Source organism: Alosa sapidissima, chromosome 4 (assembly GCF_018492685.1).
Source record: "Alosa sapidissima isolate fAloSap1 chromosome 4, fAloSap1.pri, whole genome shotgun sequence".
Taxonomy (NCBI): Eukaryota; Metazoa; Chordata; class Actinopteri; order Clupeiformes; family Clupeidae; genus Alosa; species Alosa sapidissima.
The window spans coordinates 6585344-6608301 of NC_055960.1; the positions used below are offsets into that span (position 1 = coordinate 6585344).

At 44.3% G+C, this 22958-nt stretch overlaps 1 protein-coding gene across 3 annotated transcripts in view; it reads right to left on the reverse strand.

Annotated features, from left to right (window-relative positions):
• Nucleotides 1-256: 256 nt before the first annotated feature.
• Nucleotides 257-22958, reverse strand: part of cacna2d2a (calcium channel, voltage-dependent, alpha 2/delta subunit 2a) — a 213579-nt gene continuing 190877 nt past the window's right edge. For 2 of the 3 annotated variants that reach the window (XM_042090856.1, XM_042090853.1), the window contains 25 exons: nucleotides 20854-20943; nucleotides 19789-19854; nucleotides 19295-19369; nucleotides 18990-19064; nucleotides 18357-18428; nucleotides 17857-17928; nucleotides 16969-17030; nucleotides 16726-16802; nucleotides 15279-15299; nucleotides 12920-12980; nucleotides 11759-11856; nucleotides 11512-11602; nucleotides 11325-11387; nucleotides 10826-10929; nucleotides 9519-9617; nucleotides 8965-9056; nucleotides 8687-8731; nucleotides 8377-8448; nucleotides 8045-8197; nucleotides 7365-7417; nucleotides 6013-6068; nucleotides 5499-5622; nucleotides 5179-5288; nucleotides 4604-4686; nucleotides 257-4268 (listed from right to left, as the gene is read on the reverse strand). In XM_042090856.1, the coding sequence (XP_041946790.1) occupies nucleotides 4146-4268; nucleotides 4604-4686; nucleotides 5179-5288; nucleotides 5499-5622; nucleotides 6013-6068; nucleotides 7365-7417; nucleotides 8045-8197; nucleotides 8377-8448; nucleotides 8687-8731; nucleotides 8965-9056; nucleotides 9519-9617; nucleotides 10826-10929; nucleotides 11325-11387; nucleotides 11512-11602; nucleotides 11759-11856; nucleotides 12920-12980; nucleotides 15279-15299; nucleotides 16726-16802; nucleotides 16969-17030; nucleotides 17857-17928; nucleotides 18357-18428; nucleotides 18990-19064; nucleotides 19295-19369; nucleotides 19789-19854; nucleotides 20854-20943 (2037 nt within the window). In that variant the 3' untranslated portion in view covers nucleotides 257-4145. The remainder of the gene's footprint in view (nucleotides 4269-4603; nucleotides 4687-5178; nucleotides 5289-5498; nucleotides 5623-6012; nucleotides 6069-7364; nucleotides 7418-8044; nucleotides 8198-8376; nucleotides 8449-8686; nucleotides 8732-8964; nucleotides 9057-9518; nucleotides 9618-10825; nucleotides 10930-11324; nucleotides 11388-11511; nucleotides 11603-11758; nucleotides 11857-12919; nucleotides 12981-15278; nucleotides 15300-16725; nucleotides 16803-16968; nucleotides 17031-17856; nucleotides 17929-18356; nucleotides 18429-18989; nucleotides 19065-19294; nucleotides 19370-19788; nucleotides 19855-20853; nucleotides 20944-22958) is intronic. The other variant, XM_042090854.1, reaches the window with a different exon arrangement.

Sequence of the window (22958 nt, forward strand, 5' to 3'; positions counted from 1 at the left end):
CATTTGTCAGACATGGTCACAGGGCACCAGACTAAGGACTACAGAATCACATACATACGTTGTGTTGCCCACAGAAATGCACCTACATAGACAAGGCAACAGGGTGGAGAGGGGCAGGCAAAAGTGTTGGGGGGGGGGGGGGGGGGTTCGACCCCCCCATCCCCTCCATTAATCTGACAATGAACAGACACTCTGCGCTCTCTTCCCCCTCCCCCATAAGACCATTCCTGTCATTTAACTTGTCTTTTTTTTTGGCAAAATGTAAAAAACAAAAACACAAAAAATGTTGGACCATGGAGCCCAAAAGAAATCTCTCCCTTTTGTTTTATTTTTTCCCCCTTAGAAGGACACGCACACAAAAATACGTGCACACATACACACACACACAATTCCAGGCTCTCCTCTTCCTCCACCTAAATGTGTTCCACACCTTAAAGTGAACAAGTCAAAGCATTAGAATCCATGTCAGTCGGAGAATAAGGTAATGACTATGTACACCACTCCAGTTGTAAGGCCACCATAGAGTCTTCAGTCTTACTAGTAGAGGTCTTACTAAAGGGAGGATGTTCAAAGAGTCAAAAACAGAAAGTGAAGTGGGTATGGGGACATCAGAGATTATTGCACTCATGAACATCTAGTTGACATTTAATTTAGCTTTTCACCAGTGACTTGAACACCAAACAGCCTAATACATATGTATGGTGCTTCTTAGCCAGGGGAGCAGGTTGTTGGGTGCCACTGAGACAGCAGACATTGTCTACTGTTGTCAGGACTCTCCCCATTGATTATGAAAAGTAGATATGAAAGCCTAAGGAACAGTCACAGCCCCTGGCACATGGGAGGTGAATCCTCATAGCCTCCCATCAATATATGCCAGGCATGAGAGGTAAGAATAGACTTGTTGCTAATGTGGATAGGTTCTTTTAACAGGACATGACCAGAGGTCATCAACAACAATAGTCCATGGTAACCTTGTGAGGGGTAATCCAATACATCACGAAAGAGATAAGGGGAATGAGGAAATACAGTTGGGTGGGAAGGAGAGAAAGGAAGAGATTGCAGGAGAGGACGAGTTTTAGAAAACACAGGGAGGCTTCCTACTGAGGTGGACTTAGAAACTGAGACATCAATATTGAAAACATTCTTTTTTTCACAGCTGTGATGATAGAATAATTTCTCCCAAATGATATGACTGGGTGTTCTTTATTATTATTATTATTATTATTATTATTATTATTTTTTTTTTTAAACAAGACCCCTGCCCCTTTCCAAATCCAACCCACCCAGACATAAACACACACACACACACACACGTCATAGGAGACAAATTAATCTGCATGGATATAGGACAGCAAACACCACCCTCTTTCCCTACTGTTTTAATCACATTGAATTGACACAACAAAGACAAGCACCTATCCACATGTTCACACGTCCGTCAGACGCTTCCTCACCAACACGCGCACGCACACACTCAGCCGCAGACACACGAAAGCACAAAAAATACAAATACACGTCACACATCCCTAGCAGAAAATGTCTACAGCAATTAGGTAGCTCTAAGAGAACACTGATGCTCCAAGGCTGATTAAGTTGAACTCCTGGAAAAAACAAAACAAAAGAGATGATGGGCCTTTTCTTCAGAAGGCCTGCGAATATGCTGCTGCTAGATAGCTACTGCATGATGAGAGAAGACCTCAAAGCTCTATTAAGAGCTTGATGAGGATAGCACAACCGCCATTAAGTTGTTTTTGATGATGGCATCATCACTTTAGGCAAGGGCTAGTAGACATATTGTTGGCCTGTCGCTTCAGCTGAAGTCCCCATACTAAAGAGACTGTGGCTACGGCATCCTGTGACCAATGGCGCTATGGGAAAGGCCCTTCAAGGATAACAGGGAAAGTTACAGTCTGTTAACCCAAACAGGAGGGAGAGGTTGAGTCCCTCTTCTCTCCTTCTCAGACTGCTCTGCTATGGAATCTGTAAGGCCTTTGACGTGACTTCAGAAGGGATATTAACGCCCCACAGGCTCTCACTGCGGCCTATGGAGGTGCTGTACCGCATTCCAGAAAAGTCCAAGCTGTTCAACACAAGTGCATAAAGGCACTACAAAAAGGAGTGATTATTGTTTTTTTTTAAAAGATGTCCAAAAATAATAATAATAACAAAAAATATAAAAACAAAACACTGATGGAAAAGAGCACATCTGAAAAAATGCCTTAACACATGCCCCTACTAAAGGACTTTTTGTTTTACTGTTTGAACTCTGCTACTAAAGGACTTTTTGTTTTACTGTTTGAACTCTGTCAGAATAGCTCTTGTGAATACAAAGTGTACGAATAGCACTGGAACAAAACAGAACAAAACAAAATGTAACATTATGTTTAATAAAAGTCATTTTCAGATAACACAATTTTCCTCTGGCCTCACAGCCCCATGAGTGAAGGGAACCTTTTAGTGGGGAGTGGAGAAAGTGAGACGTCAGTTTGCCATGTTCTCCCCTCTCCCCCTCTGTCAAGGTCCCAACATAAGCTCACAGCACTATTAACACCCCCCCCCCCCCCCCCATACACACACACACACACTCTCACATTTCCCCCTCAGACTGTTGTGTGATTCATTATCATCATTATCATCTGCCTGATGCAGTGTTCTCACAGCTGGAGGCTTGCTGCGCGGTGATGAGAATGGCAGGTACGTTGGAAAGGACATCTGCTTACACGCACGTGCACACACACACACACACACACACACACACAATCTCAGCAGCGGTGGGAAATGAGAAAAGCGCAAGTGCCGTGTTTGTTTACTGTCGTCGTGGGCTGCGGCGGCGGCAGCGCAGGAGGAGCGTGAGGGAAATGTTATCAGCTGTGCCTCCTGTTCACCAGAGGAGCTGTCAGCGCTTCTCCCGAGGCCCACGAATGATGATCCTACACATCGCTGATTGTATCAAGCCAGAGGAATTTTGCATTGCAAAATAAAAATGTCTGCTTTAGCTATTTTTTTTTTTATTGTATTTTTTTTTCCCTTTCCCAGCTGTCTATTCAACTCTCAGTATCCAAGTGAACTCGTCCCTGGAGGGGAGGAGGGGGAGTAGAGGGATGGCGAGTGGAGAGGTGTCTCCACGTCGTGCAAGGTCCCTGCTGGTTCTCACTCCTCCATAAGTCCAGGGGGGGTTCAGTGCTGGCTAAGTTGCCATCGCGATCCAAGATCCCAGACAGAGAAGAATGAGGCTGTATTCCTCAGATGCTTCAGAAATGCCTTCAATTTATTTTTCTTGTATTTTCTGTTTTCCCTCCAATATGAGTCCTTCTATCATTTTTTTTTTTTATCTCCATCTAATTTGGCTAGAAAAATAAGACCACACCACAAAAGTCTATCTCATTTTGGCAAGAAGTAGATACAGTGCATGAACAAACAAGATGTTTTTTTGTTTACACCTACACTCTTCTTTTATCCCATTAAGTATGGAGATGCGCTTAGAATACTCACACCAATATGTTTTTCGCTTTTCCTTCTGTTTTAAACACAAAACATCACATTTTTTAAGCTTCCTTTTTTTCAATGCATGTGGATGGCTGAGTGTTCCATAGCCCGTTTCATTTAAGATAGGCAAAAGCAGCAGAACACAGATGGCCCTCTGTGGCTCTGCAATGAATTCGCGGGATGAACTTTGACCTCTGTGGTCAAGAGTCATATGATCTAAAACACAGTGTTCCATTGGCGGCAGACATCCGTTTTCCATTGTCGTTCTCTTAGCTGGTCAGCGACTGAAAGTGTTCCTGTGTCAATTTTGTCCCCCTGCCGCTGGCTAACATCTTCCACTTCTTTCCACTGCTATATCAACATTTTACATAGAGAAACACTATAAGACGGCAACTCCCTCCATAGCTGAAGGGCGATTGGCTGGAGACCACGTAGCTCAGCGACTGTCACTAGGCAACAACCTGTGAAGCTAAGTGGGCGTAGCAGCAGCACAGAGATGGGCTTCCAATTAGGTCAACAGGAAGTCCCTTTATAATCTATGACTAGAGCGCAGAAGAGGAAAGGAGAGTAAAGAGAGAGACAAAAAAAGAGTATAGGTGATGCAGGAGAGAAGGGACGAAGGAGAAGGAGGACAGGAGGAGGAAGAGAGGGAGGAAGAGTTAAAGAGATAGAGGCAGGGCCTGGGGAGTGGCCCATATAGAAAGGAGGAAAAACTGGAGCGAGAGAAGAGTGCTTATGGAGGGGCTGAACGAGTGACCTCGGCCACAGTCTGACGAGTTCTCCTGCAACACACAAACACAAACACCAGCTTGTCACAGTGGGAATGTGTGTGTGTGACTTTGCCCAGAGTCAGCATTCAGTATGTTTCATTTCAATGTACAATCAGCAATTCTGGAGCTACAATGTTTGTTTTCCATCTAGAGAGCCAAGACTGTGTATGTACGCTGGAATTTTTGTTTTAGTACTTGCACTGCAACGGAGGGACCATCTTTAACAAATGCATTTAAATCTTCCTAATGTACATTTTTAGTGTATACTGCTACTATTTGTGTGTGTGCATCTATGAGAGAGTTGTGACCCCATGATCAGAAGTATCACTTAAGTATTTGGGACTTACCGCCATGTTGTAGTCGTAACAGCTGTTGGGGCCTTTTCGATACCGTGCTGTAGCAAGGACATTACATGGATCCTCTTCTTTGACTGGGGGCAGGGAGGTTAAGGAACCCTACATGACATGCCAGTATGTTTATGTTACATTTTAACTAGGAGGAGTTGATTCCCAGAAGAACATACTAATTAAACCACATGCATCTGCTAGAGATTACGATTGCAAAGGTGCAGAACATTTCCAATACATTTCCAGAAACTTTCCTCAAATTCTCAGAGTTTTGCAATCCTATTGGAGATGCAAGGTCCTTGCCTCATCTACCCCTATGCACAAAGAAAACAAAAGCAAGCTACTCAAAGCTCTGATAGCACACAGGACTCATGAGCCCTTAAACATGTCAACTTTCAGAACAGTTTAGCTTTTCTGTAATGTATTTATAGTATGCAGTAAGAAAATCAGTGCCATGACAGGGTTTTTGCCGGTATCCCACTCTACAATAAAATCAATACGGTTAGACAATCCTTGCACCATTATGTGAGAGTTGTTGTGAAGTTCTGGGGAGTGTACTGCTGTCAAAAGGATACAGTCGACTTCCACTTGAGAGAGCTTTTCAATCTCGCATGAGCTGCAAGGCATGACTTCGGCCACCACAAACAGCAGGTTGGTGTTCTCTATCCGTTTAGCATGAAACAGCCTAGACACAGACATTCCCTCCATTCATATTTCTGTTGTACTGAATGTTATCAGTGTGGGAAGTTTGAATGTTTGTCTATCATGCATTGTTAACCTAATCACGTGTTTGTGCTGTGTGTGTGTGTGTGTGCGTGTGTGTGTGTCTGTTCTATTGGTGGTGGGGGTGGAGTGTGTGTGTGTGTGTGCAGATATTACTGATTAGTAGCTGTACCGGGAGCAGTTGCCGCAGTCCTGTAGGGTGTTGTAAGAGCTGGTGACATTGGTGAAGTAGAACTGAGTCTGGATCTTGACACAGCTGGTTTCTCTGAACTCCATGCCATCCGCATCCACCAAATCTGTGATGTATACACGGTCAACACACACAAACACACACACACACACATACACACACTTGAAGACATCTTACTTATGACCTAAAATGATGTGTCAGAGAGAGAACAGAAGATAACAGTAGAGAAACCACAATTGACCAATACTGTACTGTATATTTGCTAATTCTGTTACAGTGGACATTAACACAAATATGAACAGAGGATTTCTAACAGAGAAAAGCACATTTCTCTATGCATTCTCTGTGTCTCACACCTTCCTCCACCTCCAATCTCACCAACAACAGAGTGAGGTGTGGATGTGGAGTGTGTGGAGTCCCTTTGGTTTAGTGGGAGAGCAGGAGATGCCAGAGAGAGTAAAGCAGAGCAGACAGGGCCTCAGCTGAACACGCTCACCTGTCACAAACCAGCTGCGGTAGGCCACACCATACAGCATCTGCTGCAGCACAGACCTGCCAGGACACACACACACACCACAGAGGCACAACAGAGGCGTCAGATACACACACATCACACATGCACCGATGCACGCACACAGACACACACTCCCACACACACAATCCATCACACATCAGAAGCTGGACACTGAGAGTGTACTGTAACACTGCAAAAGTGTGTCAGTCAGCACTCTGACATGGGCTCCACACTCAAAAGCCCTCCAGTTGCCAGAGCGCCACTAACTCTGAACACCTGCTGACCTGTCTATACATCTCTAGGGTGATCAGGTTGGGATAGCTAAGGCATGGGGTTGCATGTCAAAGAAAACTCAAGGGATTTGAACATTGAAACATACTAAAATGCGTGGTAAGTGTAGTAGTATTTTAGATGGTATTTTAGAACATTTAATCATCATATTGTATATTGTATACATTGTGTGGCTCAAAGTACAGCCTTTGCCTTCTCCCTACAAATGCCCTAGATGATCTATTAATGCCTCATCCTAAATCAAATCATCTTTACATTCATTTTTTTTACTTTAAATGATTTACATAAAATTACAATGACATTTCTACCAATACCTGTCAGTACAACATGTAGATAGAAAATGCATCAATTTGATACCAGCCATCCAAAAGTAATTTTCATTACAGAAATGATGTGAGTATAAATTAATACTGCAAGCTAAAAGGAAGGTAATCAGCTTGCTTACTTGAGTCTAGAAAGGTATCGTATGTTGAGTAGAAAAATATGCTAAATGAATTGGTGATGCATGGACACTAGTAAATGGATGTTCTCTCATACAAACATATTACAATGTTAATGAGAAAAAAAGAATTCAGACACTTTAAATGATGCCGTTCGGAACATTTGGATGATTTGGTCTGTGCTCAATTTGCATTTGTCCTCTATGACTATTTACATCAGATGTTGCAAACTACAATATAAACACAAACACTGCTATTGTAGTGTTCCCCGCTTGTAATATTCACATTCTCTTGGGACTCAACAATATTCTTGATTGCCTCTTGAGTCATTTTTATAAAACCTAATAAAACGTGAATAAAAGCAAACAATTATTTTATGGCTTTATTCATTATGGATCACTCACAAGAAGTCACCCCCTAAGTGTCATCAGTATATGGACGTAAATTTGGATCTTTATACAGCTAAGCTGCTTTACATTTAGCATTCGGTATTTGTGCGGTTTAGGTCTTTCAATGCGTAGACAAAGAGCTGACTAAGTCATTGAAGGAAGAACAAGAAAAGATGGCATGATGAAAGGAGTCGTTGGGCAGTCGGGGTCTCACCACGCTGCTGCAGATGTCCACCAGGCCAAGTTGAGGAAATCAGCGATGGTTGGCTAAACAAAGAAAAAGCATCAGGTTTGATAAAGCCAGCAGACAGGAATGGCAAAGTCACTGGTGCGGAGAACTGGCTTCCTAACTGTCATTACCCGCCTTGCTAATCCCACACAAAGCCTGGTGCTAAATTTGTCTAAATTTAATAATTTGTATAAATTTGTACTGTATATTTCAGCTGTCACCAATTTCCAATTTGCCCCATACCAGAGCTGTCACCAATTTCTCACTTTTTTAAAAGAAAAAAAAAAACATAGAACTTTTTAAAGACATGTCTTTATGTCTATGATGAAATGAATGGAAATGACTAGAGGACAGTAGTGTTATGGTGTTATTAGTGTTACGGATGACATAAGTGTTGACTTTACATGACGTAAAATTCTAAACTGTATTTGTAAAAAATCTTATTTTGCCATCAACTCCTACCGCTTCTTAGGTGATGAAAAGTTTAACCCTGTCAGTGCAGAGGCTAATATCAATAACCCGAAGGTGAAACTATTTGTTAAATCTGAAAATATCAGTTGGAATCTGAAATACAAACAGTTATTTCTACAAATCTCTCCAGGATGCAGTGCAAGGTGCAAGGTAACACTGACACCATTATGCTGCAGAGCTCTGTCGTAGCTCACCACAAACACCCCTCGAGGGGCGGCCCCTGTGTTGCTGTTTTGCACCGGGGCGCACACAGACTGGTAGTCATAGGACTGCTTGCGGTTGTAGAAGGAGTTGTTGTACAAGGCGTGCATCAGGTAGGCGTCAACGTCACTGAAAAACATACCAATCTGTAGGGCCAGAACAGAGGAGACATGAGCAGCTTTGACCACGGCAACCACACTTTGACCACACTCTTTGACATGAACACAGTCTGGAGGTCCACCAAAGCCATTACTAATACGGTCAGAGTAGCTGTCGCTGACACTGCTTCTGCTCCTTTAGACTTTTCAAGTGTTGGATTTCTCACCTTATTCCAGTGGTCTCTCTGATTAGACATGACCAGAAATCCACCATCATCAATCAGGTAGCATAGGAGGTCCTGCAAGCAAAACGAGAGTGCCATAGCATGAGGCGAACAGCAGAGGTCAGCTGAGCATTGAGTAAATTTTCAGTGGCCTACGTTATGCTATGGTTATGGTATATGGCAGACTCATTTGTCCAAAGCGACTAACTGAACACTATATTAAGTAATAGTAATATAATAATAACAACAATATCAATATATCAACAATTATTAATTAAATATTAACAATGATGTCATTTATATTATGTCTTACTTCACTGTTGGCCTCACAGTCCATTTCACAGCCATTCGATCCACACTAGCAGGAACAGAAGCACCACAGTGTAACTCACAACCATTTGATTGAGTCATTTAAGATCAATTATAGCAAACGAAACACAAGCAGGTTTATCCGTTATGGCAGACTATGAAGTGGGGGGACACAGTTACTACATATTTATGTGTGTGCGTGTGTGTGTGCGTGCGTGCGTGTGTGCGTGTGTGTGTGTGTGTGTAGTGTGATAGATGCATGTCTAAAGTAGTGAGTCATACCGAAGGGAAGCTCCGGCCGTTTCCTGTGTGGTTGGTAGCGAGCATCTTAAACTTGTCAGTCCAGGCTTCGAGGTCCATCTTAACGCCCAACACTAGACCATTCCACCACAGCACACCACAGGGTAGGACAATGAGAGAAACAAGGCAGGACAAATATAGATGCTGAAACATTTTCCCCTTTTCTTTAGACAAATGTCTGGTATTCCAGTTCCCAGTAAGATCTGATGTGAAATGACCCATGACTGCCCTAGGTTGCCAAACTCTACACAGCTCTGAGTGTTCAATTAAGTCAGGGACTTAATGCTATTGCAGAGATGAAACCCCCAGTAGAACAGCTGATGATATCTTTCCATCCCCGATGGCAACACATCTGAGTTTGAGACCTGATTTAGAGCTGGTGGGGTGTGTGTGTCTGTGTGTGTGTGTGTGTGTGTGTGCTGTACTGCCGTCACAGCTGGTGGAGCTCTCATCTCTCCATTGCAAAGCCTCAGAGCACAGAGAGTGAGAGAGAGAGAGAGAAAGAGAGAGAGAGAAACTCCAGCTGAGTGACTCACCTGCGGGCTTGATGGTCCTGGAGTCCACAGAGAGCTCCAGCGCTGTGCTGACCAGGATGCCGATGGTGTCGTTCTCTGGGTCCAAGAACTCGTCGTTGGCTGCAGGGCGGGAGAGCTACATGTATTACATTCCAAACCAACCACTCCTGCATGACCACTACAAATCCACAGAGAACAAGACTCACTTACAACATATGATCATATATCATTTAATACTTAATGTAAAATCCTTTAGATGTCAAATATGTACACCTCACATACAAAGTTACATTGAGTCTGTCATTGCACTGTTCTGCTAAACCTTCCATTCCATCATTTTATTTTATTATTAAATAACTAAAAAGCATACATATCCAGATCATGTATATTCAAATGAGTCTGTATTTTTTTCTCTCAACAAGTGCCCCAGCATGTGTACCTCTGTGTTACGAGCAGCCGCAGGCCCCCCCAAACACACATGGAGCCACCGACTGGTTCATTTCAGCAGACAGGAGTGGGCTGCCACAGGGGGCTCTGATGCTGGCCAAGGGCCATGCTGTCCCCCTGTTTTATCCACCACGTGCTCTGGTGCCCTGGCCATGCAGCAGATGCTGCTCTTACAGCGACAGGTACAATAACCCCCATTTGGCTTCGCAGAACATTTTCCACATGTACACAGCCAGGTGGTTTCAGCTGTCTACCACTCCGCCGTAGTACATGCAGTACAAGAATACTATAACAATGGGTAGTTGTTACCATACAATTGTCTGATTGGTTGAAAATTTTTCGAAATGTTGAAAGGCTTAGAATTTAAGCATCCTGTTTGTTTGTTCTGTGAAACACCTTCCTCTGTGAAGTTCTGCACCAGCAGTGATGAAAAAGATTCTGTGTTTTGTCTGTATATCTGGATGCAGCTGAGTGAGTTTGAAGCACCTGACAACATAAGGTGCACATAACGACACAAAGGCACCACTGTGCTCTTACTGTGACCAAAACATTACATTAACATTGTGTTCATTGTTATTTTCTATGTCATGCGTGGCAAGAATAGTTGCCCACTGCGCCGAGCAAAGTGCAGCTCAAGCGGCAGCTCGCCGCTCAGCTAACCCTCAGGCACGCCGCAGTCAAAGGTCAACAATGCCGGACTTTGATAGCGTCGCACGGTGGCGACTATTATTTTGCGCTGGACCCAGCGGCAGTGCAGCACAAACCACTTCCTCTCTGAGAGCTCCATTAGTCTGCTGAGAGAGTGTGGAATATCGAGGGATGCACATCAGTGAGGCTGAGTCTGGGAACCCCTCCACTTGAGACCTCACTTGAGCGCTCACCTGTGCGGTAAGGAGCTCGGAAGATGTAGCCCTTGTTGTCCAGGCTGCGGCGGTAGTAGCTGGCGTTGAAAGGCTCTGGGTCCTCCTCCCAGGTTTCAGCAGCTCTGAGATGGAGGGACAGATGGACAGATGGATGGATGGATGGATGGATGGATGGATGGATTTATACAGTGAGAGAAAACAAAGAATGTGAGAGAAGGAGAACGATGACAAGATGGAAAATAAAATCCAGTTGTTAGGCACAAAATAGCACCAGCATTTTCATTTTCTCAGTCAAATTTCAGAGAGTTGAAAGAGAGGTTGCTATGCTATATACTTATATATATCCCTACTTAATGACTCTGAACTAGACCTAAGGGGTTTCCTAGTCTATTCCTGCATTCAGACTATCCACTAAGGAAACCAATCTGCCAGTGCAATGTATCAAAGCTTACAGTGAGGTAGCACTAGTTCAACATATACTGTACAGTATAACAGTGTGCATGTTACTGTTACTCACTTATTGGGAAAGACTCGTGTGATCCCTCCATCTGTGGCTGCAAAGACTGCTAGGAAGCCATATCTACCAAAACAAAGACAGAGTGTTACTATGCACACCCAGAAACAGAATCTGACACACGCACACACACACACACACACACACACACACACACACACACAGAGGGTTATATGTGTGCAGAACTTACGTCTTTAGATCTTTATTTTTCCACACTTTCTCCACAAGCTGGCGAATGATTCCTGTGTCCAGTATTAGGTTGTGGAGAAGGAAATTATCACCTGTAAGCGAATATCAAGTCAGTTATGTCATGGCCCCACGACAACTTGATTTTCTCAGTGGTACAAACACAACTAAACTGGTTTTTGGTTCTAAACTGGTTAAGAAATTGGTTCTAAAATTGCTTGAATGCTTGAAAATGTAATCTGAAAACATACATTGTTTGGAGTCTGGAGTGACTTTCTCCATCAGGGCAATAAAGTTGAGAAGGAATTCTGTGTTGTTGCTAGAAAGCTCCAAGTCTTTGCAGTATTCCCTGAGGAGAATTCGTGTGGTTTTTAATACATGGATAATCCTCAATGCAAGGAGTTAGACACACAAAACAAGATCACACACACATCACAAAAGACACTTGATATACACACATGCACATTTCACCTGTTCACTTAGTTGCATAGCCTATGCATGTTTTTTCCTCTCTCATGCTCTCTCTCTCACACATTCTCTCGCTCCCAACCCATGGGCATGCACGCGCACAAGCGCACATACACACACTTCCACATCACCTCCACACTTCTTCACAGACATGTTTTGTGACAGGTTTTGCTTTAACCTTTAGACATCCAACACTGTACGCGCATGAATGTTTGCAGGCCACATGCAAACATGCTTGAGGTCATAGATGGAAAATGTTCAATGAAAAAATGGATGAATGGAAACAGTAGAAGAGGGAGGATTGGGTAGAGGTCACACATCAAACATATACAGAATTAAAAGAACAACTCTTTGGTAAAGATACAAAACAATAAACAATACACACAAGTGTACCAATCCACTCCCCACTGTATATGATGTACACATCCAGCTGACAGACATCATCACCATAGATCGGGAGACAGAACACACAACATATGAATGCAGACACAGACACACACCCAAATACACAGACCGCACAGACCAACACCCACCCACCCACTTACACCCACACAAACATGTCTGCAATGTGTGTACAGTATGTGTGTGTGTGTGTATGTGTGTGCGCGTGCACACATGTGTGTTTTGCATGCTTGTGTGTGTGTGTGTGTGTGTGTGTGTGTGTGTGTGTGTGTGTGTGTGTGTGTGTGTGTGTGCAAGAGTGTGTATGTGTGTATGAGTCAGGAGGGGACTGATTGGCTACACTACAAGTGTGCAGGGATTGGAGTGGGCCAGAGGGGAAAAATGGACTGAAGACAACAGCAAGTGAACAAAACAAAAGAAAAACAAAACAAACAAACAAACACACACACACACACACACCAAGAGACCAGCACAGAACAACACCATATGGGGCGGAAAGAGGAGGATGTGGAGGCAAGCTTTCACACACAGAGCACAGCTACCTGGGAGCAATGAACACATGGCCCTCCGACTCAAAACTGTTGGGCAGCAAAGACTCAAAATCTGCAACAGAAAGGGGGAAAATTATCCGGGAAGAGCGGTGCGCGTGGAGCGGAACGGAACGGGGGGTTCTGGGAGAACAGCGGTGGCTCACTCAGGGAGTGCAGGGGGACGCAACAGGGACGGTTACCATAGCAACACGGAGGAGTCAATGGGGGAGAACACTAGCGTTAGCCAGTATGGTGCTCGGGTGGACTTTGTCTTTCTTTCAGGTCAATTTCAGATAAATGTTTTTTCCATCTCCATTTTGGAAGACAAATTGGATTCAGCAGTATTGTCTAATTTGGAAATTTTGTTGTTTTGCTCCATCACTGTCGGAGAACTGACTTCTGCCACATTTCACAGTGAGCCGGAAGCGAGTTTTCAGACCTTGCCAGTCACAAACAGTGTGCGGTTTCCCGTACTTTTCCACAAGCGGGCATCAACATGGCCAACTGTTGCAGGGGGGGTGGGTGGCGCAGGGGTCCTGATGAAGCTGATCACCCCTCAGGTAGGCAGAGGACAGCTGGCTCCAGCAGACACGCAATCAGAGGAAGTGCATTGCATTGTGAAGGGCATAGTCAGGGGCAACTCTGAAGGTCTCTACATCACAGAAACGACCCCATAATAGTATCAAATAGAAGAGGACGCAAAAATCAGCATCTAAGGATTCAAAATTCTCGTCAATGGTGGAAAAACTGAATGTAAAGACACACATGAGAATTAAACACCTGCATCATTCCTTGAACTTTTAAGATGGTGCCCAGGTAGTGTTCCGCCCACAATGCCTTGCACTTCCGGGTCAGAATTTAGAGGAAATGGGAGGGCTACAGCCCTGGCTGCCAGAGGGGTGATGGCGGGTATCAAGCCGATGGAGACACGGGGCACAGGAGGACGACATGTGAGCTGGCCGCCACAATGCGCACCAATCTCAGACAACAGGAGGGGACCAGAGACAGAGCCCTGATGAACTGCTTAGTCAACTAGCTTCTATAGCCTCGGCTAACATGAGTGGCTGGGCTTGCATGCATCTAAGGTTCTAACCATTCTGCTCATCTTGTCTAGACTCATCCAAGTTCAAGGTATTTGACTTGTACAACAAGATCAATAGTAACCGGTTAGCTTCTACAGTCATTGCTAACATGACTCACTTCGGCTAGCAATCATCTAGCAACTCAGTTGACATGACTGGGGTGACTAGGTTGTATCTGATCAACTCCTTTTTTTGTGCCAGCATGGCAAACAGAGTATCTGCTATCACTAAGAGAAAGCTTTAATTCTATCATTTCATTGTCCTGTCAATAATGCTTCATCTTGTGTGCATTAATGAGTAAGGGAATGGAATTGCATTTATGATGCTGAAATAACTGCTAACTAAACAAAAGCTCTTCATGCAGAAGCAGATTAGTTTGGGTAATAGTCAGAGCCTAAACTGGAACAATCTTTGAGCACACTAAATCATATCCTGAGATTATCACTCTATAATATAGCAGTAGTTTATTCTCTCTCCATTTTACACATTCTGTCTGCTTTCTCTAAGGAATAAAAACACATCCCTTAAAGAAGCATAATCCCCCCCCACCGAGGATTAGATGACAACTTTGAGTACTTGCGCTAACACAGGACAGTTTCAGCAACCAGGATTGTGGGCTTTGACAGCCCGATTAAAGAAGCCTGAGAATTAGCCTACTTGTAGAGAGGAGAAGGACATTTTTGAATAGAGGGAGGAGAGGAGAGGGGGAGAGAGGAAGGACAGACAGAAAGAGAGAGAGAGAGAGAGAGAGAGAGAGAGAGAGAGAGAGAGAGAGAGACATTCGGACAGAGACTACTATACAATGGGAGGGGAGTATGAAGGTTAAGTTGTTAAGGACAAAGCTTTCTTTCTTTATTTATTTAAAACACAGACGGCAAAGCTCTTAATATCCTCTGGGAGACAGTAGAGAGGCCCGAGAGAGGGACTGAAACACCAGACAGGCTGGGACTGAGGACAGGAGGTAAGAGAGAGAGAGAGAGAGAGAGAGAGAACTTGCTGTAACGTGATCCAGTGTGTGTGTGAGAGACATAGATAGAAGTAGAGCGAGGCAGTTAGTGTGAAATATAGAAGTGTGGGCCGCAGCGAGAGCAGGAGGGTGGGTGAGTGGCTGGACAGGAGGAGAGGACAGGAGAGAACAGGAGAGGAGAGGAGAGGAGAGGAGGACCAGAGGAGGCAAGCAGGCTGGGACAGGTGAGGGTGTGGAGGGGAGGAGGGACCTCAGGACAAGAGCAGGGGTGGGGGGTGGGGTGAGGGGGTCAGGGAGATGGACCAATATGGAGTATACTTGCCCTTGCTGTCTGACACTGGCACTGTGAGGATCCATCAGAGAAGGAGCAAGAAAAGAAACAAGGAAGGGCAGGTGGGATAGGGAGGGGGGGTCACAGACAATATTTTATTCAATTGACTGTTTGAATAAAAATATTGTTTTCTCAGAACAGAACAAAACGAAACAAAGAAAGAAACACAAACAAGACAGAAAAGATACTTGATCCAGTCAAAATGGAAATGAAAACAGAAAGCTGATATGAACTGAAAGAGAAGTGAAGAACATGAGAGAATCAGTTAAAAGAAGGGAAAGCAAATCAACTGAATGAGATCCAACAAAAGTGGAGAAAGAGAGAGATCTCTTTAATGAAGACATGTGACGAGCGGCACGCTCAAAACAAAACAAACGCACAGGAAGAGAGGCAAACACGTGGTTCAGAATGACAGAGGAACACCCTGGTCTGGAAGAGAGAGAGAGAGAGAGAGAGAGAGAGAGAGATAGAGAGAGAGAGATAGAGAGAGAAAGAAAGAGAGAGAGAGAGAGATAAAGATGGTAGAGAAGTAATAGAGGAGAAAGAGAGATTCTCTCATTCCAGACCAAATAAACATAGTGTCTATGAAGGACAGTACTCTAGACACGAGCACTGTCTGAAGCTCGGATTTTCTGAATGATTCCAAAGCTGGTCACATTGAACACAACACATATACACACGCACACACACACACACAGGAATAAAACAATATTTAACAAAAGTTCAAAAGGGACAAAACCTTTAACAAAACAAATCAAAACAGTTTCAAGTGAATCAAACTGGTGAAAAGCATGCCTGTTTTCACTCTTTATTGAAACACAAAACTGCTTCAGAATCATTGCATGGTTTCAAGAAGAAAAGGCGAGAGCATTTTAAAGAAAAATAATAGCAGACGATCACCATTATTTTCACCTCCGTTTTCTTCAGTCAAACAAACAAACAAACAAATAAATAAACAAATAGGAACAAAAAAACACCGCTTTCACCTTTCTGTCCTTTTTCTCAAGGGATTTTCTTCCACCGAAAAGACGGGAAGAAAAATCACCATAGTTACGGCACATGATGGAAACAAGAGGAGGAGGGGAGAGAGGGAGTTTGTGTGTGTCTGCAGCGAGATACTTGCACTCCAGTTATGTCCTGTCACTGGAACCACCAACATGGACAGATAGAGCAAGACAGAGAGATAGAGAGATAAAAAGACACTGACACAGAAAGAAAAAAAGAAAGATTGGGAAATAAACCAAAAGAGAGAGAGAGAAACAGAGAGAGGAACAGAGCGATCGTGGGCCAGCTTGTGGGAGCTTCATTTGCAAAATGGCCTTGGACGAAGGGTGGGAAAGTTCTTGTGCGGAAAGAGGGGATCCGGAACACCTTTTGGGAGGATAAAAAGAGAGAGAAAAGGTTTGTGCAGAGGGAGGGGGTGGGTGGCGGTACTCACACTGGACCTGAAGGATCTGGTCACTCAGGTTGGCCCGGATGTGGCTCTCGCTGTAGGTGGGCAGAACCAACCCCAGACTGCAGGGAGGAAGAGGAGGAAGAGCTTAATAAGGTTAGCTGGTGTGGTGTTGTCAGATAATCACAATGAGGACTGCATGGGTATAAATCTGACCCTACCTCAGGGAGGAGTAGTGTTGATGTCCACTAAAACATACTTCTCTCTCACACACACATGCACACACACCTGTAATCTGTTCCATCCACAGGGGTCCAGATGTAAGTTCTCATGGCTTCATCAATGTACCGCTACATGGAGAGATGAGGGCTCTGATTATGATATATCTACAGTTGCATCTCAACACACACCCACACCCACCCCCACATACAAGGTCTTCCTCTTCTTCTCACAAGGTCCCTCAAGAAGGGTAAAAAAAGAGCCTATTGACTTGGAGGTGGGGTGGGTTGACATTTCACATCTATCATCAGACACTACCTTAAAGGACCGCATGCCATTTCACAGTTCAACCAGTGAAGTTTAATATACCAGCAGTTTGTCTATCACTGTAATGTACTTATGCGACTATGGTGAGAACAGCTGATGTGATTGGTGTTGCAATCCAATGCATATAACTAGGTGAAAATGTAAGCAGAATGTAAGTGTGATTCTTAGTGGAAGAAGACGCTATCAAAAGTGATGTGAGCTCTCTTCTGGGGATGGGAGTGGGACTGCTCGCTGAAAAAGGAGCTGACGTACCTCATCTATCGACTTAATCAGCTGACGTACCTCATCTATACAAAATCAGCTGACGTACCTCATCTATCGACTTAATCAGCTGACGTACCTCATCTATACAAAATCAGCTGACGTACCTCATCTATACATAATCAGCTGACGTACCTCATCTATCGACTTAATCAGCTGACGTACCTCATCTATCGACTTAATCAGCTGACGTACCTCATCTATCGACTTAATCAGCTGACGTACCTCATCTATACATAATCAGCTGACGTACCTCATCTATCGACTTAATCAGCTGACGTACCTCATCTATACATAATCAGCTGACGTACCTCATCTATCGACTTAATCAGCTGACGTACCTCATCTATACATAATCAGCTGACGTACCTCATCTATCGACTTAATCAGCGTCTTTATCTTCTTCTTCCCAGGCCGGCCATCAATCATCAGGCGACGGATCTGCGGGGTGGGGGGAAAGAGAGACGGAGAGAGAGAGAGGGCGAGATGGAGAGAAAGAGAAACAGAGAGAGATGGAGAGAAAGAGAAACAGAGAGAGACGGAGAGAAAGAGAAACAGAGAGAGACGGAGAGAAAAAGAGAGAAACAGATAGACGGAGAGAAACAGAGAGACAAAGAGAAACAAAGAGAGATGTAGAGAAAAAAAGTGAGAAAAGAGACCAGGGAAAAAAGAATGACTCAAAAGAAGACACACAGAGAGAGGCAAAGGAGGGAGATGGAGTTCAGTGGAAATTTCCACTACTACTTTCAGAAATCTGACCAATGCACAACACATCCTCAAGTCCAGACAACTGACCTGAATGACTAAACTGAATTGAACAAACTGGACACACTGTAACTAAAACCAACATGCAGTGAAGGTTTTCTAACCTCCTCTTTGTTGCTGTCCTCAAGCTCAGCATCCAGGAAGTCTAGAGTGACGGGCTCTCTGAAGTTAATGGTCTAAGAAGGAGAAGAGAGGGGGAGTGAGGGGAGGAGACAGAGAGGAGAGGAGAGGAGAGACGGAGTGAAGAAAGAGATAAACAGAGACAGACACATGTCAATGCCACACACGCCTAAGCATGTCCATCAATCAGAGGAAATGAAGAGATCCAGAGAGAGAGAGATACTACTACTTAAAGGGAGATCAGGTGAAACTATAAACATAATGAGGGAATATGTTGTAACTTGCTATAATTTATGAACTACGCCAGGGGTTTTCAACCAGTGGTCCGCGGCCCACTTGTGGTCTGTGGGGACATTGCTGGTGGTCCCTGACCATGGATTCAGTAATGTATTTGCAATGTGGGAATCAGTATTTTTATTCAGTGGTGGTCCTGGGGTTACGTAATTAGTCAGAATGGTGGTCCCTGGTTCACAATCAGTTGAACACCCCTGAACTACGCCATAAAATATACTCTGTTCAGAGAGCAGAAACATCTAACTTATGGAAACACTTTCTCTATTTTTGTGCCACAGCCTCCCTCCATTTCTGCATCCTATGAGCAGAGGGGTCCCTCTTACCTTAGGCTGCAGGTTAGGATGCAAAAGCACGTAGCCATTAGGGTCTATGGCAAATGTGTATCCATTTGCCCCAAGCTGTGAAGAGAGGCAACAATGTCAGGGACATCCATAGTTCCAACAAAACCACTTGTTAGATACAAGCATGTGTGTGTACATTTGACAGTTATAACAGATACATGTCAATGCATCATTTATAGTGAAAGCAGGCTTCTTCATAGACAGTCAAGATTTCCTTTTTTGCATGTTACTCTTGTTGGATTTTGTTCATTTGGTTGTGCAAGCGTATTAAGCATTAAGATGGTTACCTTGTATCTAGGTGTGAGTGCTTGGATTTCATTCAGGGTAATGTCCACGCCCATTACTCCAAGGATCAGCTGATTCTGGACAGACATTGTTAGGAGGGAAAAAGTTCTTAACATGGCCACTAGGGGTCACTGCTCCACTTCATTCAGCACAGGCTGGGTGCTGCACCCTTCTTGTTCTCAATGTCATAAATCAACCTATAGAGCAATCTGAATTTTTCCTGGAACAACATTGACTTAGTAATGAATTGATATGTTTAATTCATAAGCGCTCATGTTGAAGGCACTACACAACGTTGACCAAATGACCTTAAGCGTTAAGAAAAGAATATAAATAGCAGGTATGTCTACACAGCCCTGCTGAAGGACACCAGTCCATGTCTGAACACACAGGTCTGAGGGCAGAGAAAGACTACAGAAGGGAACTACTTATATGTTTGATTAATCAAGTTGCTTTCTAAGTAATTAGCTGTGCAGCCAGAGGAGTTTCATTTTACCTGCGGCGATCCATCAGCAGTGAGGTTGAAGACTGGCACAGTTCCAGTGATGACCAGTCCCAGGCCCTATGGAGAGCCACTAGGTCATTATTTTACCATTACAATTTCAAAACAGCATTGTTGTTACTGGACAACTGAATATAATGGGAAACAGGGTTTAAAGGAGATAGTCAAGGAAGCATTGGGTAAAAAATGGACAGATTCTCATAAAGAACAATAATCTTCAAACACAAACCGCATATACGCATATCAAGATAAGGGAACCAAGTCTGTGTGTGTGTGTGTGTGTGTGTGTGTGTGTGTGTGTGTGTGTGTGTGTGTGTGTGTGTGTGTGTGTGTGCATGTAGAAAAGAGAGACTAAGTGCAAGAGAGACAGAGCAACCTAAAACAGTCTCAATGACTAGGCAAAAAAGCCAATTCTAGTGAATGACCATCAAATGAATGAATAAACGAATAACACTGAAGTTGTTGTTATGGAGATGGAGATGAAGGAGGAGCTGATCACTCAGATAAACCCACATACAGAGGCTGCGGGAGAGCACGATGGTGCCGTCCATGGGCTCAGCTCACCACGGCAACAACCAGAGCCACTCCTCAGTCCTCATCCACCCACACACAGCCCAGGAAGCCCCATCAGTCTCCTCCGGGGTTAGAACATTCCAGAACATAAATGCATCTCCCATTACCCGGAAAGCCGGATATGTATTAAAATTAATGCCGAAATATTACTAATTACTAGTTGCTTTGCCTTGCCTTCCAACCCTTCCAAACTCTCTGTCAGTCTGTATGGACACGTGCTGAATCTTTTGAAGACAGTGATGGACCAATTTCTTTGGAGGGTTGTCCCCAGTCTGCAATAGAACTGTTTTTATCTATACCAAACAAAAGTTATAGTGGAAATGCTCCAGGGTTTAAGAAAAGTCTCCTCTCCAACTGGCAGTGTAAATGATTTCAGAACAATAGATATATTGTTAAACTCTTGCTTGAAAGTGTGTGCCTATTGGTAAGGAAGGAACTCATTCTGCTGAAGTATGTGTGGAGATGTGGGAGGCAGTAGGCTCTCACCAGAGCATCCTGGTAGACGTTGGTCCACTGGACCTGTTTGGCTGGGGTACCAGCAAGGACCATTGGCCGACTCAAAACATCAAGGTACTCCTGAAATATAAAAAATAATGACACAAAATTCAAGGACACAGACACACACATTTGCCAAATACAAACAGGTTCTTTCCAACATAATTTAATTTAACTGGTCAGACACATACATGATTGCATTAGTACACTGACGTAGGTTGTTTGTTTAAATACACTAAGTTACTCAGTCATACCATTACTTTACACACACAGGAGCATGCACACACACACACGCACGCACGCACACACGCGCACACACACACACACACACACAAACACACACAAACACACAGCTCTAAATGCCAGGGGAGGCAGTAAAATGACTAGCCATGACGAGGTGCCACTGTAGGAGGTATAAAACAGCCTCTTAAGCGTCTTGCCGAGAAGGCAGTAAAAACACTAGCACTACCCACTCAGGGCCAAACAGCTCTCCTCATAAAAGAGCTTTTAAACTCTTCTAGAGCCTGTGGCCCGGAGAGACGCACTGGAGTGCTGCTGAACGACGAACAAACCCCCTCCTCGCACCGCCGCTACCTATTAGTGCTCTAATGACCGTTAGGGAGAGACACTCACATAGGATAATAAGAGCAAAAACTGTAGGTGTCCTCCTGTTGGTTTTCAAAGAGAAGGCCACTGTCTTTCTTTCTGGATCACGGATCTCCGAAGGAGACAAAAGGCTGCGCTGTAATTGGCTCTCGTGAAAGTCTAGACGGAAAGCTCTCCTCTCACTGGCTCTGACTGACTTATTTTAGCTGAAGCGAGAGTGGCAAGATTTGTCCCACATGCATCAATGCCTGCAGCCAGGTATGAATATGACATGCTTAGGAGGCACTTTCTCATTCCGGGGGCTTGAGCCATGCACTCGGCTGGAGACGGGGCAAATTGAGATTTAGAGGGGTGTAGAGAGGGCTTGTGGGAAAGAGCTCAAGTCAGCGGGATGAGAACGAGATTCTTGGGCACTCTCGGCACTGAGACCCAAAGGGCTTAAGGCTGTGCATTTGGACAGGGTAGATGTGCTTTCTGTCTCGGCTTGCTCAGTGGATCATGTTTTACTGCCCAAACCACCATGTGAGCCTTCAGGTTCTGAAAGTATTTCCATTTTAGTTCCTCTTACCACAGGTATCTTGGGGGAGATTGTACATGTAAGGGGAGGAATTCAATTAAACATCAAGCAGAAATGTTCCACAGCCTAATATCAAAGCTGGTCTACTGTGGCCTCTCCTATCAATCTGTAACCCTTACTGTGATCTAATAGGACAGGATCCAAACCAAAGCCTCAAGATATAAGACCTTTTCTTTCCATCACATTCACATACAGTCATGGACATGGACAGACACACACACACACACACACACACACACACTTCAACAACCCCTCCCCCCCATATGCTCTTTCTCAAAGCCTCTCTTGAGTTGCGCGCGGCGGCACAAATGCGTTTTTATTTCTTTTTTATATTTCTTTCTTTTTTTAATCCCCGCCTGGAACGGCCAGGTGCTGACAGGCGGAACCTGTTCTATTATTAGCTCTGTAAAGCCTTCGCTCCCCGCGCCACGGGGAGATCTTTCATCTGACAGCCAGACCTTTTCACGCCGTTTATACGCCCCACAGGAAACGGCCACCAGAACATAAACAACCACCTCTACAGCAACAGCGAGGGCGAGAGGTAGAGAGAGAGAGGAGAAAAGAGACAGGGAGAGAAGAGAGTAGAGGAGAAAGAGAGTAGAGGAGAAAGTAGGAAGAGAGGGAGAGAGTCTTACCTGTGCCTGTTTTTCCAGGAACCTATTTAGTGTCTGGCCACCCATATAACATTGTATATGACCCGTTGTTGAAGAACCCAACAGTAATGCCCCTGGCTGCACTAATTGTATGGACACAGCCACACAACCAGCATACCCTGTAGGACAGACCTCCAGTAGCATCTGATGCATGCTATGCAGGCCTGAACAGACTACTGTCTTTTGCGCTGCGTATACAGTGCACAGTTTTGCTAGCCTGCTTGTTCAGCCACAAATGAGTCTGCCGCAGTTCCAGAGTC